The 18,987-nt window shown below is 46.8% G+C and overlaps 1 protein-coding gene across 2 annotated transcripts in view; it reads right to left on the reverse strand.

Annotated features, from left to right (window-relative positions):
- Nucleotides 1–11,561: 11,561 nt before the first annotated feature.
- Cad88C (cadherin 88C) overlaps nucleotides 11,562–18,987 on the reverse strand; it is a 170,368-nt gene continuing 162,942 nt past the window's right edge. Inside the window, exons 34-36 of one of the 2 annotated variants that reach the window (XM_050196663.3) lie at nucleotides 17,918–17,981; nucleotides 14,696–14,758; nucleotides 11,562–13,597 (exon numbers count right to left, since the gene is read on the reverse strand). In XM_050196663.3, the coding sequence (XP_050052620.2) occupies nucleotides 13,270–13,597; nucleotides 14,696–14,758; nucleotides 17,918–17,981 (455 nt within the window). In that variant the 3' untranslated portion in view covers nucleotides 11,562–13,269. The remainder of the gene's footprint in view (nucleotides 13,598–14,695; nucleotides 14,759–17,917; nucleotides 17,982–18,987) is intronic. The other variant, XM_050196665.3, reaches the window with a different exon arrangement.

Below are 18,987 nucleotides of genomic sequence, written 5' to 3' on the forward strand. Positions count from 1 at the left end.
TTGTCTCACTTCAACAACGGTAACTACACGACAGCCACCATGATATCGGGCCGCTGTTACCCCTGCGGCCAGTAGGCTTGGTGAGGGTGGAGGGCTGAATCGGTGCTATTGTCGGAAGTTCTAACACCGTGTTCGCAAGCCTGGCCGGTCAGCCGCGCTTATATATGATGCCGAGAGAGACAGAAGCATTGGGGTTAAGGAACTAAAGAGCGTTAGTTTCGCATAGTACCAAGAGGCCAATGACTGCTCTTACTAGTTTACCGAGGGAATTGGGGTAATCTAATACCAGCCTAGTGGAACATTGACCGAAAGAAGACCAGATCCGCTTAATTCTACAGCAGCAGCACTAGTGGCAAGTGAGTCACCGGGTCTTTATGTAGGTCGTTGTGGTCGAATAGCGCTGCTACGCCGCTGGTGTGCTCATTCCTGGTGTTACTCTTTCTTACTCATGCGGTTTCTTTGCCCCTTAATTTGTACGTACTCAATTTTTGTTTGTCCTTTCTTGAGCAGCTTTCTTGTGCTAAAATAAAAGTGTCATCTAGCGCGCAATGTAATATATGCGCACTCACCTTCTCCGACAATGCTTCAGCAATGAGCGCACTATCTGAACCGATAGAATCTGCGTATTATAAAGATGTGTTTGAACAAACCTGGGGCTTTCCGTTGTAGTTCATTGAGTCAGCTGGTTGCCCCGTCCTTATGTCTCGCTTTTTCGTCCTAGGGTACTCGACAATTACTAACAGTAAAAAATAATCTGGCATATACAAAATGCTCCTTGGACGCGGTTCTTAATTTTTCTAAGTTATACCGCACTGAAAACATTTAATGCAAGTTTTGCTGGGATGAATGTATAACCGATTATGTTGTACGTTTAAAGAACGGTAGGGATAGATGATGTGTTATTATTCCACTGCTTCAATTTCAGCTATTTGGGGCACACTGTACAACGAGAGTGCGTCCTTCCGAGTTACATTTTACCCTTCCCGGTGGCTCAGTGTCTATGACATTCTGCTGCGGAGCACGTGGTCGACAGCCCTATTCCTGACAGCAGCGTTAGCAATTGGATATGAGTGAAATACAAAAAATCTCGAGTACCGCACTTTGGGTGCACGTTAAACAACACCAGGTAGTCTATATTTATGCGAAGCCTTCCACTAACGCTTTTCCGATAGCCCGCTGCTCAACTCCAAGACATCAAATCCCACAACTTGAGTAGCATTCACACGTTTACGCGTAACACATTTATTTGCAGTTTCGTGCACAGCGAGTTACCTTTGCATGTTGCTTCTATTTTGATTACCAGCCGTCGAGCGGGAGCATTGACTGAACAGCTTCCCCTCACGGGCTACCAAGCACTTGTTCCCGTACGAAAGTTGTTCATGCGAGCATTATACTTACGTGTGGGCATTTCTAGTGGTTTGGGAGGCTCCAATAATTGTGGTTGGTGTTTCTGTGTTCTTGGGCGTCCGCCTGTTTTTCGATATGTCCCTGTTGGATTACTGAAGCTATCCATTATACATGTCTTACCATGCAACTTCGCACGGCAGTATGACCAGTAAATGGCTAAGGAGCCATTTAGAGCCTATTTACTAAGACAACTCGCATACACCTGAAGAGCCTTTGAGTTGGCTGAGTGGTAGAAAATGAACATACAAATGTTGGTTGAGGATTCAGAAGAGTGTACATGGCTTGAAAAGTGCTGTGCTTCTATAGGAATGTGCTTCTAAGGGGCTGGGCTGTCATCTACAGCTGTGTAACTTGGCTGAAGTATTCATCGCCAATATACCATATAAAAAGATACAGTGTTGTCATTCAGTTTTTTTTTCTTTTTGTCATCAAGATCAGCTCAAAAAGTCCTCATGCCAAAGTTTCAGAAGGTGACATGGGTTGGAAGCGATTTTCACCTCCAGAACTGAAACACACGACACGCAGTGTCAAGACGAGGCACTGCACGGTAATTTCACAAACGGTTATCTTGTCTGTTGCGCTACGACTCATAAAAAGCAGACATGGTGTCTTCCAAGAGGGAGCAAAAGAGCTTGGAAACTGCGCCAGAGAAAACGAAGGGCAGAGGAGACAGCAAGATGATAGTAATGCGCCTTGCGGTTGTCTTGCTGTTTCCCCTGTCTTTTGCGTTCTTTGTTGCCTCCAATTGCGTTCCATGACAAACCATCCAATCAGTCTTTCATCACATTACGAGATAAGGAGAGCTATTGACTATTGCTCATATCCTGAGTTGAGGTATCTTAAACCACATGGTGGCCCGAGCCAAAGCCGCTGCAGAAGCCACGGGGGTCCCGGACTAGGGACCCCCCCCCCCCCCCCCAGACATTATAAGGACTGGGCCCTTAGGGCTCACCTCACACCTATCCTGTAAATAGCAGAAATAAAGTTTATCACCACCACCACCACCATCACAACACGCGTCATTCTCAACACGATGCGGTGGGTGAGTTGCCTGCTGTCTGCTGCATGAAGTGGAGCCACGGCGGTGTCTTAAATGCCCAAACGTAGAGAGTTATAACGGTGATACAGCTCTACGGGCATGTACCAACAGACTTGCGACAAGGAGTTGCTATCCTGAGAACTAGTAGCACGGGACTGCGTGGAGTGTGAAGCTAGGCGCTCGGAAGACCAAACGGTGCCAGTGAAAGTTCCATGTCAGTGTGCTGGAGCTGAAGTGCATTGTCTCCAAGAACAATGAAACTGAAAATGTGGACCCTGAAGCAACTAGCCGTCAACTTCAACTTGAGTAGTGTTTGTGTACTTACCGGCACATTACGAGTTGCGTAGTACATTGCCACATTTTTCTGTTAATTTTCCCGAGAAGCGCAAGTGAGCGTAAACACTGGTCGCATGTGGGAGGTGTAGGTGGGATTAGCCCCGAGAACTGTAGAGCCACTGTAGTTTAGTGGCGCTACGAGCGCCGCTCGCGTGACGTCAGGGCACGGACTCGTGCCTGTCGTCTGCTACTGTTCGGGCGGTGTCCGGATTCCTTCTTCAGTGTTTTGATTTGTTCGCTCTCGTTCCCTCTGCTTGTATAGTTACGGCGGTCGTGTCAAATATATTTTTGCGACGTCTTCGTTCGCGAACATTTATTCAAAGAGCTTATTTCTTAGACGACAATACAGTTCTCAAAGGTAACGCTACAGTGCCAGCCGAAAGAACGCAGACTAACACATTGCGTGTTTTTTATCCGCGGATCGGCAACCGCAAAAACACAGCATATAAGAATCCAGTTATGATACCATACCTGCCACGGTGTGTCACAAACGCTGGCTATATATGGCTTCTACAATAGTTACCTTGATTTTAATCCGCTAAAACAGGTTTGCTCACGACGAGTAGTTCGTGGTATAATATCTATTTTTTTGCATTTCTTCGCAGAAACGCTCGGCAGTCACACGAGGACTTAACTAACACTGCAGTTTAGACCAACATCACTTGCTTCTTTAACTGCTTCTCAAAATTAGGCTCTTCGTGACGTGTTTATTTTAAGCGGCGGTAATTTGAAGTAAAGCTAATTGAGGCGGTTACGATCGGCCTGAAGGGGTACTGACCTGCAAGCCTTTCCCAGCCCGCTGCAGCTGTATCGATAGACCTGCGGGGGTAGCGACTTTCAAACCCTTCACGGCCCGCTGCGACGAGTAGCTTTAGAATGCCAACAATGCGCCTTCCTTCGGGGAACCGACGACTTCCCCGCCCACTGCCACGAGTCGTTTTGGAGAGCCAACAATGCGCCTCCTCCGGACAGCCAGCGGCGCCAGCAAGTCTAGCCACGTTCGGCCGACCGAGAATTGTTAGTTGATTCACTGTCACCTTCACGGTCTACTTGGAGCAAGAGAACTCTTGGAAGATGGTGTTTTGCGGTGCTTTCTCACGGGCCCCAGAAATCGTCACAGTCAATTGACAGACGCGGCGGCTAACTGGAATCAAGAGGCGGCAGCTGCGGTCAAGCGTGACAACCCACGTCAACGAGGACCCCTCAACTCGGTGTGTTCAGTGAAACCAAAGTGCGCAAGTGAGTGCGCGATCCCTCCCCCTCAAAGGTAGGTCAACTACGATTACGAAGACTTTGGGCGCTCCCATTGGACGAAGGTTGAACGGGCGTTTTTCCTCATCTAGGGACCTAGGGAGGACAAAGGGTTTTTAAGCAGCTGTTTTCGGCTGCTCGTGGTGCTCGTGTGCTGGGTGCTCGCGTGCTTCGTGCTGGGTGCTTCGTCTTTCGTGCTTCTCTTTTCGGTCTTGCTAGACTGATGAAATGTATCTCCTGTTTTCATGTAAATATTGTACATAAAACCCGTACTACTAGTTCTCAATGAGAACAAGTTCCTCCCTACAACCACGTCCCAAGTGTGAGTTGAACGACGGCATGGGCCAGCTACCACTTATTTCATGTCCGACTACAACCCGTACAACTGGTTGCCAGCGGTGGGATTGTCCTCCAGCTCTTACAACTGCATGGCAGCGGTGAGATTGTCCTACAACTCGTAGACAGCAATGAGATCTCACAGACTTTAGGACATGGTGACCGACCGATATCCCAATCAAGTTGGAGGCGATTTGGGATTGACCACCTCTTGCAACTGACTGTTTACGGCGGAGAAGGATTGGTGATTTGGTGCTGCTTGAGTGGGTAAGCGTTTGGTTTTGGCTGTAAGACTTACCAGGCTTCAATTTCTTTGGGTTTGTAGATTTGAATCGCTGGGAGAAGGATTGGTGATATGGTGCTGCTTGAGTCGGTAAGCGTTTGGTTTTGGTTGTAAGATTTACCATGCTTCAATTTCTCTGGGTTTGTAGATTTCAATCGCTGCGCATCTTTTACTTGTATTCTGATTTGCGGGGGTATCACAGCAAGTATTGTGTGACAGCAGAGCCAAAGCTTAAAGTAGCGACCATGGTCCTATTGTGTATGACGAGAGCTGACCTGTTGCGGTTGTGTAAAGAGCTCGAGGTAGACGCAGAGGAAGACTTGACGGAAGCAGAAATTCGTAAAACCATTCTCCAAAGTGACAATGATTTGAAGCTCATCGAACATCTAGGTAACAGAATTCTAAGCAAAAGACCAAAACGCCAAGAGCGCGAGCGAGAACGCGAAGAGCGTGAGCGAAAACGTGAGCAAGAACGGCAAGAGCTTGAAAAAGAAATGGCAGCATTGAACAAACAGATACAAGCATTGCAGCAGTTAAACGCACAAAGGCAACGGCTGCCTGAAATTTCTTTAGGTAGTACAGAGCGAAAGAACGAGGAAGTATATAGCGTATTTTCGCGAAAAGCCGACGAGAGGGTAGTACCTGTGAGATTAGCAGCACATTCTCAGGTGAACGGAAAGGGATAGCTGCTAACTATGCCTTAGTGGCAACAGAGGCCGTTAAAGGCCGTAGTAAGAGCGACGAGGTGATGTGCCAACAGAGCACTGCAGAGACAGCTAGGCCAGCTGTGAATGAATCGGCATAGTCACTGCGCGTGTGCGTCGCATGTAATGTTAACGAGGTCGTTAACGAAGTACAGAGTACTCCTGACCCAACAGACACGAGCACCCATGTCGAGTTAGATCTGCGTGCCGAAGTGAAGTGCCAGCTGGACGATTCAGTTGAGGGCAGTTCGCAGGATTGCGAGCTGCGTAGCTCAAGAGAAGACAACTGCATTGTTCAGGGATCGGTGAAGCTGTCCGCCAGTTTAGGTAGCCAAGAAAGGGATGATGCAGCTATGAATCATTCGGACTGTGCGAGTGAGACAGCCATCGAGACCGACGAGCTCTGTGCCGATGCACAGCGTGAGCTGGGCAATGCAGCAGAGGGCAGTTCGCAGGAGTGCGAGTTGCATAGCTCGAGTAAAGGCTGCTGCATTGTTCCAGAGTCAGTTGAGCTGTCCGCCAGTAGAGGCAAAGAGAGAGTTGGTTTAATTGAAATTCACTCAGACTGTGCGGGTAGGAGAGCAATCCGGGCCGACGAGATGTGTACCGACCAGCTTGAGGCACGAGAAGGCGGCATGAAAGGGAGTTCCAGGAAAAAACGCCGTAGAAAGAAGCACGGTAAAGATCGGAATGCGGTGAATAATGTAGCGCAGCCAAAGACGACGACAGACGCAAAAAGCCAGGGCGCGAGTAAAAGAAAGGTGCGGTCGTCGTTGACGACGTTGGCGCATCAAGAACGTTCGATCCAACGGTCAAAAAGAGATCGAGAAGCATGTTCTGCGCGGACAAAGGAGACGGGGCAGTTTCGTTCCTCGTCGTTCCGTCGTTCTTTTCGGGGTGCAGCATGTAGTGCGAAGGAGCGCAAGGTGACAAGACGAAACGAGGTGGTAAGGAGTCCTGATGCGGCCAGTCGAGTGCATGATGAAAGCCTAGCACCAGGACGCAAGTTGGCCAGAGACTGTAACGTCTTGAAGCAGCTGATAGTGTGTCAGTCCTTTTGTTGTTCCTGGGTAGCCAGAATAACTTTCCAACCGCGACCACCTCGAGTACGGCTCAAAAGTATGAGTCAGTCGTAAACGTTTGGAACAGGAGACCAAGACAGCTTCCGTAGAAGTGAAACGTGTTGTTTTGTTTTATTTTTGAGCATACGAAAATTTTCGCGATTTAAGAATAAAGTTTCTTTCAATATGTAAGGTATGAGCTTTGTTTATGTTTTCGTTTGAGAAGCTCCGAGATTTGAAAGATGCGTTTTATGTAAACCGTTAGTTTCGCGAGGTGTTAATTAATGAGATTGTTTTTGTTTTGTCAGTAACCTCAAGCCTCAAGGTTGTCGGTGAGAGGCCTGTGGTAACACGCGTGTGTATTAGTTAACCTTTTTTTTATAAGTGTTTTCGAAGTTTCTAAGGTTAAGCGCGGAGGTTTTCAGTAAGTGCATAATTCGCGCTGAGAAGCGTTCTTAGTTCCATTAGCGCGTGTTCTGTGAGGACGGAAGGACGCAAAATGTTTGTGACTGGGTCGCTCGTGTATGTGCGTGGAACTAGGTATTAGAAGACGCATCTTTTTAAGGGTTTTGCGGAGTGCGTAAGTTACGCAAGTTTAGTTCGTTTAAGGTACTTGTCCTGCATGGACTAGAGGAAGGAACATAAGTAAGCGTGATAAAACGTTTGCGCACGACGCAAGTACGCGTTCTGAATAGGGACCACAAAGCTAGCGCGATTGTGATTACGTACTTGTGGACTGTGGAATCGACCAGACTGTTCAGTGGCACCAGTACGTGTGATAAGTACGCCACTGCGATAGAGTAAGAGCAGGCTGTTCGTGAATTTAGGCTGCTTAAGTTGTGTTCGGGTATTGGTGGTTGAGAGCATTCGGTTTTGTTCAGCGTAAATCTTTGCTCTTGTGCAACGCGACAGTCAGGTCTGGTTAAACTCGGGGGCAACGTGAACGCTCGCTCTGGCGGCACAACATTTTGGCGTCGAAATTTCGGGTTCCCAGTTGAGCGGCTTACAATGAAATTTTGATAGGAAGCCTGGTGGGTTAACAGCTGATTCCGGGCGTTTGCACGCTGAGTAGTATTGTGTTGCCGGGATCGACTCTTCTGTGCCGGTTGTTGTCAGGTGGTTTAAGGCATTCCAAGTGCGCAGTGGTTGCAGAGAGTAAAGCCATATTCTTGCTCGCCAGCCATTCTCTTCTTGCCCAGCGGTTATCAGCACTGGCCAGTCGAGATTTTCCGGGCCATGGAGGAGCTGTTTACGATCGGCCTGCATGGGTACTGCACTGCAAAGCTTTCCCAGCCCGCTGCAGCTGTTTCGATCTACCTGCGGGGGTAGTGACCTTCAAACCCTTCCCGGCCCGCTGCGACGAGTCGTTTTGGAGAGCCAACAATGCGCCTCCTGCGGACAGCCAAAAGCGCCACCAAGTGTAGCCACGTTCGGCGGACCGAGTATTGTTAGTTCATTCGCTGTCGCCTTCACGGTCTACTTGGAGCAAGATACCTCCTGGAAGAGGGTGTTTTGCGGTGCTTTCTCGCGGGCCGCAGAAATCATCAGTCGATTGGCAGACGCTGCGGCTAACTGGCATCAAGAGGCGCCAGCTGGGGTCAAGCGTGACAACCCATGTCTACGAGGACCCTCTCAACTCGGCGTGTTCAGTGAAACCAAAGTGCGCAAGTGAGTGTGTGAACCCTCCCCCTCAAAGGCGGGTTAACTACGATTACGACGACTTTGGACGCTCCCATTGGACTAAGGTTGAACGACAGTTTACTCCCACCTAGGGATCTAGGGAGGACAGAAGGTTTTTAAGCAGCCGTTTTCGGCTGCTCGTGGTACTCGTGTGTTTCGTGCTGGGTGCTCGTGTGCTTCGTGCTGGGGGCTTCGTGCTTCATTTTTCGTGTTTCACTTTTCATTCTTGCTAGACTGATGAAATGTATCTCCTGTCTTCATGTAAATATTGTACAGAAAACCCGTACTCCTAGTTCTCGATGAGAGCAAGTTTCTCCCTACAACCACGCCCAAGCGTGAGTGAGTTGGACGACGGCATGGGCCAGCTACCACATGTGTCGTGCCCAACCACAACTCCTACAAGGCTCACAGCTGTTTGCAGAATACGAAAAGGGGTGTACAAATATACATTCCCTTTTCCGTGCTACACATTCAATTCACTTTAGCACTTTATTGGTGTTTGTTCATTGAGGAATATGCATGACGAATCTGTTTGGCAAACTGACACAGGCTGCTCGGCCCATATGTTTTAGTGAACTATGCCTTTTGGACCGTATGGCCGCAGCCAGAGAGAAGCCAAAGTGTCATTCATTAGTAGTATGGCACATACTAAATATATCATAATTCCCCGGTGGAGGGTCGAAAATCAAGTGAAATATGTCAGGCTTGTGGTGTCTTCCTTATAAATGTTTGCGAGGCTCTCTTTTATGTACTAACGAAGCGAATAGTTCACCGTTTGTACAATTAAACAACGCTGGATCGAGACATGATGAGGCAGAAGTTGCTTGAGTTTTCCTGTTCAAGGCACCCTAAGCGGCCTGTAGTAGGTCGAGTATACTTTAGGTATTGCAATTGGGGCTGTAAAAAACTCCTTCATGGGGCGCCTACAACGTAAAGCTATTCCAAACTGTTCTAGTCCAATTCTGCAATCAGCCCACTGCGATTGGTCAAAAACTTTTTGGACCACTCCCCCTTCGCCTGTCTGGCATGTGACGTCACGAATACCGCGCTCACTCCCAATCTTACACGACGTGTACACACTGACTATGCATGATTCGACCGAACAAAAGAAAAACAATTATTTCTCATTGGACGCCGTTTCGCCATTAACCCTCTGTTATCGGTCAAAATGTTTCAGGCTGCACCCACTTCACCTGTCTGTCACTAGACGTCCCAAACCGAGTAAACTCATTATGTCAGTGACGTGTACGCGTTAAAGATGCATTAATATTCCGGACAAAACTAGCTCTTTTTCTGAATAGCCGGAGGCTGCCCCATTCTGAAAGGAATAAAATATGGCTGCCGCCGATCGCTCAGGTACAGGCTACTCACACCTGCTGAAGAGCATGGGTTTATTTTCGTGTAACAAACCTTTAAGCGCTGCAGTACAACGTTTTCGAGCACTTTCGGCATGTATACAACATCGCTCTGCCAACTCTTCCTTGCTGAGGAACCGTTTTAGCGGCATTTTTCACTATCCGTTGCACGCCGCCGCGATTTTAGGCAAGCCACCGCAAGCTAAGTAAGGGAAAGCGGACCAATCACAGAAGCCGGCACCTCCCTCTTCATTCGGTTATCTATTTTCAGTGCGCTGGATCGGCCCCATCGAAACCCTCTCCACTTGAGCGTGCTCCTCGCCTCCTGTCAGTCAATTAGACAAGAAAAACCGCTCAATGTAGGCAATGTTATTCGTTTTGAAAGCAAACTAAAGTGACCTCATATAAACGAGGGGAGCGTTTGATTGGGCTGTTCAGGCAACGCCGCGTGTCACCGCCTAATGCTTGTGTCGGTGCTTACGTAAATTTAACGTCGGGAGATTGGAATAAAAACATATTAGAATAGTTTTACGTTATAGGGTCCATGGTTTCAACTCGAAGTTGCAGCGAACTGATGGGTTTCGTGAACAATGCGTGCCTCGCCATAACGACAGTCGGTTGCTTCCATTGCGTGAGGGGTGTGCCATATTGCCGGTAAAGGCTACTGAAGGGCACCATGAAACATTTCATCGCTTGTAATTCATTGGCTCTTGATCTTAACCACGAAACTTTTCTTTCAGGCGATTGCTACCATGGTATTTGTGAATTAACTATGTAAATTCTCTACATTGCGCGCCGTCGTGTTAGCAGCCATGAGCAACTCATTTTATGGGGCTTGTTTCAGAGAGCGGTGAAAGTAGCAGCAAACGTTTTCATACGAAATGCGCGCCTAACTCGTTCTCTTATGCATTAATAAAGTGACCATATTTGACTAGAACAACTCCCCAGAGCATAAGAATCATGATGACAGCTTCGCTGGGCAGTGTCTAACACGGATAACATCCTGACACCAAATACCAAGATTTTTCTTCCATGTAAAACGCAATGTCTCTCATAGCTAAGTACTAAGGGAATGTTAAGTGTTTAGCAAAACATCCTACACAACTTGGCGCGTTGACTTTGCAGATATTCTCTTTACGCAAAATTTATGGACAGACACGGCGCATATATACATTGCAAAACCAGTAGACCCCTTCAACGCTACATAGCATGCGATATCCAAGCCGCTAATTTTCTCGCCTCAAGCGCTTTTGAAGAAGAAACTGTGGTTCAGGCATGGCAGCAGAAAGAAGCCGACATAATCCTACAATAAGTACGGCTCCAACCACCCATACCCCAAGCATACACGAAGGGAACGAGCGCGCGCGGCAGCCGAGCGAGCCGGAGCGAGCGAGCGGCGTCCTGGCCGTGACGTCACTCGCGAGTAGGCGCCAATCCAAGTTCTCACCGCTAATAGAGCAGAATCTGCAGCCACTGTAAGTGGCAGCCATCTTTGCCGGTGACTGCTGAAATTGGTTGAAAGATCGACTGCTATAACACTCATCCTGGTCTTATCGTATGTTTGCTGCGAGTAATCAATCGTTTGAGTGTTTTATCTTTGTCTTCAGCTGCCTCGTCATCAAATCCAGACAGCCCCGGGGGTCGAGACTAAGTGTCCTCGCTTTAAATGTATATGCGAGAGTAAAATGCTCTGGCCCGTACTTTCTGAGGACTTCGGCGATCTTGCGGTCAAAAGGGAAGATCGAAGGTGGCCTGGCCCACGAACAGACATGAGAAGTAGTGAACTTGAGTCGCCACTCAATGCTTTTGGTGCGAGGAATCATTTTCAATACCTGTGAAAAGATTGGGAACATTGAAGGTAGTCGTTGATGAACTGAAAAAGGAAATTCGAACGTGCCGGTTTCCACTTAGCATTACGTAATGTTGGAATATTTGTACTAACCATCTCTGATCCGAAATTTTCAATCCTTTTATCGTTGTGCACCAAACCAATAATTCTTATATAAATGTTCTCATGTTTGCTTCGTTGTAGGAGGGCATGTTTAGAACCTCTATCACACAAATATTAAAACTGAACACAGCAATGCCAACAAGACACGTCAGAAGACATATAATATATATATCTATATATTTGCTTAAACACACATGAGGATGAGAAGTACAGAACAAGTTGCGCGTGATGACATCTTGTTCAATGTGGGATGAAACTGTTATGGATACATCAAACGTTGACCTCTCTCGCTTGTCCTTGAAGATGCCTTGAACAGCAGGGACTATTTGGTGCTGGGGTTTTCAAGGACCCAACCCTTCGTGCGGAGTTTGCTGAAGGTTCTTCGAAGCGGATCACATGTGGCACATTTGGTGAAAAACATATATAAAAAACAAAATACACATAAATGCCTGGATCTGTCCAGCACATGGTCGTCATCACTGAATTGAGCGTCCTCATTTGTCCCTAGACATGTTACAAAAATATACATTTCAAAGAGGCGCGTTCAGGGGCTGCTACGATTGTACAGACCTTTGGTTTTGTGCTCTCCTAGCGTGACGCTGGTGCGGAAGGCATACATACTTGCTTAGCGAAGTCATTTAGAGGCCAGCGCCCCCATAGTCCTAACTACTATAAAATTAAGAGGTGCCAGACATTCATTCTTCGCGCCCGACAAAGAGTAATTACTGCGTAGTGTCGGAACAAAGGAACAATTTTTTTTAAAACACGAGAATTGCATTGAGTTCCATGCAGTGGCAGCGACGGAAAACAGACTACTAGCAGACAAATATTTAGTCGGCCAAAATAGGTTAGCCTGCTGTTGGGAGACTGAAAGAGGTTAACGAACTTCTTCCATATTTCAGGGCAGCCGAACTTGTTTTTAGCGTTTTACCAGCTGTGAAATCTTGTAAAAGAACACAAAAAAAAAAGCGGACACAAGAACCTTCGTACACCAGCCTCTAAACGAAAGCAATTGCCAGATTAGTACATTTTGTGCATTGCTGACGGGTCAAAGAACTCTAATACGGTCACGTGGAAGTAGTCCTCAGGTTGCGGGCACCGCTTGCATCCAGTCTAGTTATTAAATTTAGGTACAGCTGAAATTAGGATGAGTGGGGTGTGCTACGTTTAACACATTGATTCACAAATCGTCGCGCTGGGCACGGCAGTTTGCACTTGCACCATCCATCACTGACATCAGTGGTCCTTGGCCCAAGGGGCCTCACCGGCGCACATTCCTTTCGGTACAGTCCACTGAACCCCAATACCTTGAAACGACCTGCATAGAGTGGCGTCCGAGGTGAAAGGCTGGTCTCATACCACACTTGTTGTCAGTCAATATATGGGCTATGGTCAAGGTTGCGCACGCCTTGTGACGACAGCCTGTGTGGTGGAGGCAAACGAAGACTTCGTAGGTGCTGTGACACGCTTCTGTTACAGTGCGGTGGCCGTAATTAGAAAATTTGGAGTGCTTTTTCAACTTGAGTCTTTTTTTTTCGCTATCGCAAGTAGGTGTTTATGCCTTGGCTCCCAAAAGCAGGAAGGTAGAGAAGCATTGCAGCTTTCAACTTCACGGAGACGCACCCACTGGGGAACCCAACATTAGAGTTTTCTTTCTCGCCGCTCAACAAAGAAAGCGCAAACTTCGAATGGAAGATCACTGCTCGTGGAGCTGCCATTCCGAAATACGTTGGAGCCTGTTCCGTGACGGGTTGCTTGGGTGTCTTCTGCCTGCTGTCTGAGCTGTCGTTTCCGGAAGTCGTGCTTCCCTTTCCCGAAACCGCCACCAGAGCTCCGTTCTTGGTGTGTCCAGAGAAGCATACCCGCTCACAGCTCAGAGACCTCGAGCTTTCCGGCCCTGTTGGGCGTCCCCATTTTCGTGAGGAAGACGCTGGCGTAAGGGCAGCCGCCATTCTTGTTGTTCCTGTTGAGGTTGTTGCGCTCAGCCACTTCAGGGCACAGCAAGTCGGTCGAGCCACCCACGGGTATGCTGATATTCTGCACCGTGCCGTTCGACAAAACGTACACCTCGGAGCACAGCTGCGCAGAGTCGAACTCGCGGTCCTGGGTTTGCCGGTGCGTGTCCGTCGAAGAGGACGTGCTTCCCGACGGCTCGGCCACCGCGTTTTCGTCCAATGAGTTGCGGTCCGCCGCTCTGCAAGTGGCAAACAAGGACGGCGCGCGACTGGTTCATACAATTATTGCGATTTGCGAGCGTTTGAGGCAATAGGAGGGGAAAGAAGGATGGCTGAAGTTCTATGGAGATGATTTATAAAGGTGGGTTATGCTAGGTTATGCCATCAACAGCTGGCATGAAGGTACGTGCAAGAGGTCATTTAGCCACACGACAGCTGAAAAAAGCAGACATGCACATGCTTGTGCGACAAATTAGGGCAGTTGCCAACTGCGTGCCATGACCACAAAATTTCTTCATTCTGATCAGCGCACTCGTGAAATCTTGCTAGTGAAACAGGATGGGAAGGACGAACGCCGCTGCCACGCCATTAAGTATCGGTACAGTGCTCTGCCTACTACGAAGCTTCTTGTTTTCTAGTTAGGATTGTCGTTCAGACTTGTGTATTTCCTCTGAAATATCTTTATTTTCGCTTTGGTCACTTGTAGTTCTGTAATCTACTTTGGCCGCCGTGCGCGGTTCTTTCTAAGCCTTCTACAAAGTACTAATTTCCCTAACTAAGCCTGCCACTTCCAGGCGTCTTCTGTTATACGATTTCTTGCAGCATGACATACTTGAGCCAGATCTGCTCATGGCACTATTACTATTTATAAGGACCTTCTTTTCCTCTCTACCGATTTACAATAAGGCCAGTGCGAGCTCTCGAACTTCGGTACATTTTTCATGAGGCTGTCAAACAGTACAAATGGGCAGAGACAGCTCTAGTTAGTGTGCAAACCAGCAGGCAACATTCATGCCAAGGCTGAGCACACGTCTGCTATAATGACCCTTAAAAGACTTGACATTGTGCGATCTTACCGATTCATGCATATTAGACGTTACCAAAAATTAGGCATAAACAATTAAGTTAGGCTGTAGCTTACTAACACCATAAGACAAATTACGCGTCCCTCCTGCAGTAGAATGATTAAATTTGGTGCACGTAAAAGAAAAGGAAAGCGGTTAAGGACAGGCGTAGATCAAACGAAAGGGCTAAGAGAAGTCGAATGGGTGAAAGAGTACAAGGCATGTGTAAAGAGGTGCATCATGCTGGTGCCTGCTGTCCTACGATATACTAACCTTGTCTCTTCGTCTTCTTTATACCATTCGTTGTCGTACGAGTGCATCCAAATCGGGTTCGACCTATGAAAAAAGGGACGTAGATTTTTTGTTGTGTTCCCTTTCTCGTTTTATGTAATCACGGGACCAGTAACATTGGCCAAATGCGTTCAAACAATTACGCTTTTCAGCTGCGACTCCGAAGAACAACGCTTCTGCGGGGCTGGAAACGATCATTTGTTATGCGTTGGTGATGCGTCTAAGCATTAGCCCTTCCGTCTTCGATCGTGCCGTATTCTTTAATGTGTCCAGTTAGGAAATTCATTACAGTTTATAGCCCTCGACGTGACCCTCGCGTTTAAGGAATGATTCGATGAACCATGATCATTATGCCTTGAGTACACCAGAAATTAATGAGCAAGAAGTACACTAAAGGGGTGTTGTCTCTGCAATTGTTTAGTGCAATAATGTTTGGTGCGCATGGACAATTTATTTATTCAGCAGTAGGCAGCCTAATGCTCAACGTGATCGACTGACAATCGTTCGTGCATGTATATGAAACGTCGTTCTATTGATTCTTAAGTGTCGGAACGATTTATTTCTACTTGATGTCTAGTTCCACACGAAACCCAATTCCACCTCTCATCTTGAGAAACAACGAATTCAGTTGCCATGAAAAAAATTTAGTGAAACGTTTAGATAACGCTGCGCACAGAATTTGAATGCATCGATATAAGCCCGCCCACTCGAGGCGGCTGTTCTGTTTTAATCAACGTGGCAGACATCATTTGCTACCAAGTAAAAGAAAGTTATAATTATGAGCTTGGTAACTTCTTTGTTATATTTTAATCAATCGAAGAAATGCGTTGATCGTAGAATGCACCGGCCTTCTCTGAGCGGTTGTTCCAATGAAGGCCTGCAGCCTCCTAAACTTCAGCCAACCAAAAAGCCATTTCAAGGTATAAAGTTGAAAGTAACAAACAATCCTTTCGCCGACACTTTCTAGAGCAATAATTCGAGTAGTTCGTTAAAGTAGATTCTCATTGACAACACAACAGCGCCAGTTAGCCGAAACCAAGGCCCAGATTCACAAAGCTGTTCTGACACAAAGAAAAATCGCAATAAGCAGCGCAAACGAAATGCAATTTTGTAAAATTAAAGCTTTGTGAATGTGGGCCTAGTCAGCTTGTGCAACACAATAAGTGATAAGTGAATAATAAGCAATGAGCACTGATAAGTGAATAAGCAAGTATACCGAAGAGCAATGTGAAAAAAACCGGCAGTTAAATTTTGATTCCTCATTGTTGTCCTTACAGGCAGTAGCAGAAGCAAGCACGCATGCCGTCAACAATGAAACAAAATGAGCACCAGCGGTTTGCAACCCGACTGGCGAAATCACGAGGCGCGGCTTTGCTACTGTGGAATACAAAGTTAGCGAGCGTTTGTGATGGCTCCTATTTAAAGCAAGGCGGAGAACAAGGAAATGCACCCGCTCCACCGATTGAATGTACCTGGGTCGTAATGAATAAAAAATAATCCGCTTTACGACCTCAAAGCCACGTGTGCAGCATAGGGGAATTGTTTTCTATCGCTGGTTCGAGAGCTATTGGATGTAATCATCGCAGCGATGCCTACACCAGGCAACAGTTAAATTACTCCCTCAAGCTTGACCTCACACCCTTGCAAGCAGATCACTCGTAAATGAGAGGAGACAAGCAGCCCACGCTACCGAACAATCTTTCCTGCCATTGAAACGTGTGAATGGCCTGGTAGCCTCGGTTATTGTCGTCTTTATCGACCGCAGCACCATGCGCTATCGTTTTGCCTCTTTGACAGGCGGTCACTTCTGCTTACATCTATCCCTTCGTTAAACTACAAGCCGGTTGTCTTTATTTATATCTTGTTGGTCTCGCCAAACTCAAATGAAGCCAACAAATCGTTGCTGGCACTCTTGTAGAGAAAAGAACAGCGGTCGTTTAGAAGACCGGGGGTCACGCCTGTGGTGCTCAGTGTGAACCTGACGCTCGTCTTCATGTTATTCCCAACGTAATTCTGTCTTTACTTTTCAGAAGCGCCACATCAAGTACCGAAAATAAAAGTGGAAAAAGACAGCTCATAGAGAGATGCTTGCGAGTACGTTTGCCACTCTGGACACCTCTTCTTTTTTTTTGTAATTCTCGAAATGGTGGACGAAACGCGTGTGCTGCAGGATCAGAGGTGTTTTACTGCGTCACGCTGACGAACCGCAGCGTGTGTTGAATTTTGAGGAGGATACGAAATCAATTGAGCATGTATTGAGTCTAAAATAAGAATTCTGACCAAACTTTCGCAGTTCTGGTCTTTTGTCCATAAATATTTTCTGTCTTTGAAACTAACGGCAGATTTGAGGGCCTTTTCTGAATAATTGAAACTTATTGGCATCTCTAATGAGTGACGCAGCCAAGATGGTTCTTTTGTTGTTGTTGTTGTTGTTCATGGCCACTTAGCGGATGTGGTCGAGACAGGCTGCGCGCTGACAACACACAGTGAAGGCAGTATTAACTGGCTGCGCTGAACAGCTTTACATATTTAAATGTTTTATAGTAATTTTCGTAGTTTGTAACGAAAGCTGCGTTCCCGCTACCAAAACCTCTATTAACTTGGAATTTACATCAATAAAGTTTAAAGGCTGTACAAATTTGGCTCATTAAAGTGTAGTTTGAGTGTGCACTGGTTTAAGATCAGGCACTCAAATGATCACGGGCATTATCCATGACCAGAATACTAAGCTTTCGACGTGCTGAGCATTAAAAATATATACAATAAAGTGTGAGTTGGGACGAAACTACTCTAAATTCTGTTTAGGCAGCCTGAATAGTCTTGTTTACATGATAGTTAAATGTCTATGGTGCTCTGTGCTTCTCTAGTAGACATTCCGTGCCTCTTGTGGTGTTGACCCGGACTGCGCTCATCAAGCTGCCACCCGACCCAATTCAGGTTTACAAACAAGGCGCCCACCGCACTGCTATCGGTGGAATTATGCCTCTCGCCAAGGAACGCTGCTTGACTTAATAGAAGAAAACGCTATGCCGCCGTGCAAACTATCGAACGAACAAAGGAAAAGACAGTTCACAGCTGCGTGTGCCCTCGCTACAGCGCTGTGCAGATTTCCTAGCAAGAAATTGATGACGAACACGGCGACCACGTCCGCGAATTCACTTTGCAATAAGGCAAGCAGCCTTGAGGCACGCAGTCGTCGCTTACCCTTCGACTGAGTGCTGGTTTGTGTTTGGCACATCCATGCGGTTTAACGCCGAGTCCCGAGAACCTAGAGGCAAGGAAAACAAAAAGCGTGAGCACAAATACGCCGCGTGAAGAATATCCGCCTGCACAGAGTTCTCTGCAACAAGCAGCGCCCACTGTAGAGCGCCTACGTTTCTTTGTTCATTTCATCACTAGAAAGAAACTTGGCGAGACACGTGCAGCGATTTCATAATGTGTGCTCGTAAGCAATAAGGGGCACGCTCCGTCGCAGTATAGAAAACGGGGATTATGTGGCGATAAAGCTGGTTTTTTCGCCTCAAGTGCTGCTACATTCAACAGCTGGGAGTATAACGCACAGATTCTACGGGTAATACGATTCTATCCCATGCGCCACCCTTCCGACCAAGGAATACCAGTGATAAGTATTAAAGCGCAATTTTCCGCTGCACGTGAACACGGAATATCGTAACACTGAATTACGGCGGTCCAAGCGTCGTATCTGGAGTGAAATTTAATCCTTGAAAGCCGTTGGTGGAAAACCAGCGACAAAGGTTTTTCTATTTATGCTGACAACCTACACAATAGGAAAACACAAATGTGTTTTATGTTGCTCTATTTAGAGGGTTCTACTTCACCTTGATCGTATATTACCTATAAAGGCAGAATTCCTTTCATTTTCTACAGATAAGACATGTAAACCCAATCTCAAACATTCAGAAATTATTTGGAACGAAAGCCGTGTTAGACTGTTCAAAGTCATGTTGGTGAAGCTAAATATTCTGGCAATAGCAATGCTGCCTTTTCGAAGATCACAGCTGCCTTGTCTAAAGCTTCAGAACATACGATCAAGACATTCTTCAATAGGCTGATGGCCATTTTTTTTTGTGCTCCTTTTGTATTTCAACTAACCACGCAATATTACAATGTACCTGTGTTCTTCGCAATTAGTCTATAGCAACTTTTGTACTATTCATTTGTAACTCTATAAAGAAAAACTGTTGTTTATCCATCTCATGCGGTAGCACCAGTCGTACCAGTCTTAACGGACGCCTCGTTTATGTCCTTTACAT

This window comes from Dermacentor andersoni, chromosome 1 (assembly GCF_023375885.2).
Source record: "Dermacentor andersoni chromosome 1, qqDerAnde1_hic_scaffold, whole genome shotgun sequence".
Classification (NCBI taxonomy): domain Eukaryota; kingdom Metazoa; phylum Arthropoda; class Arachnida; order Ixodida; family Ixodidae; genus Dermacentor; species Dermacentor andersoni.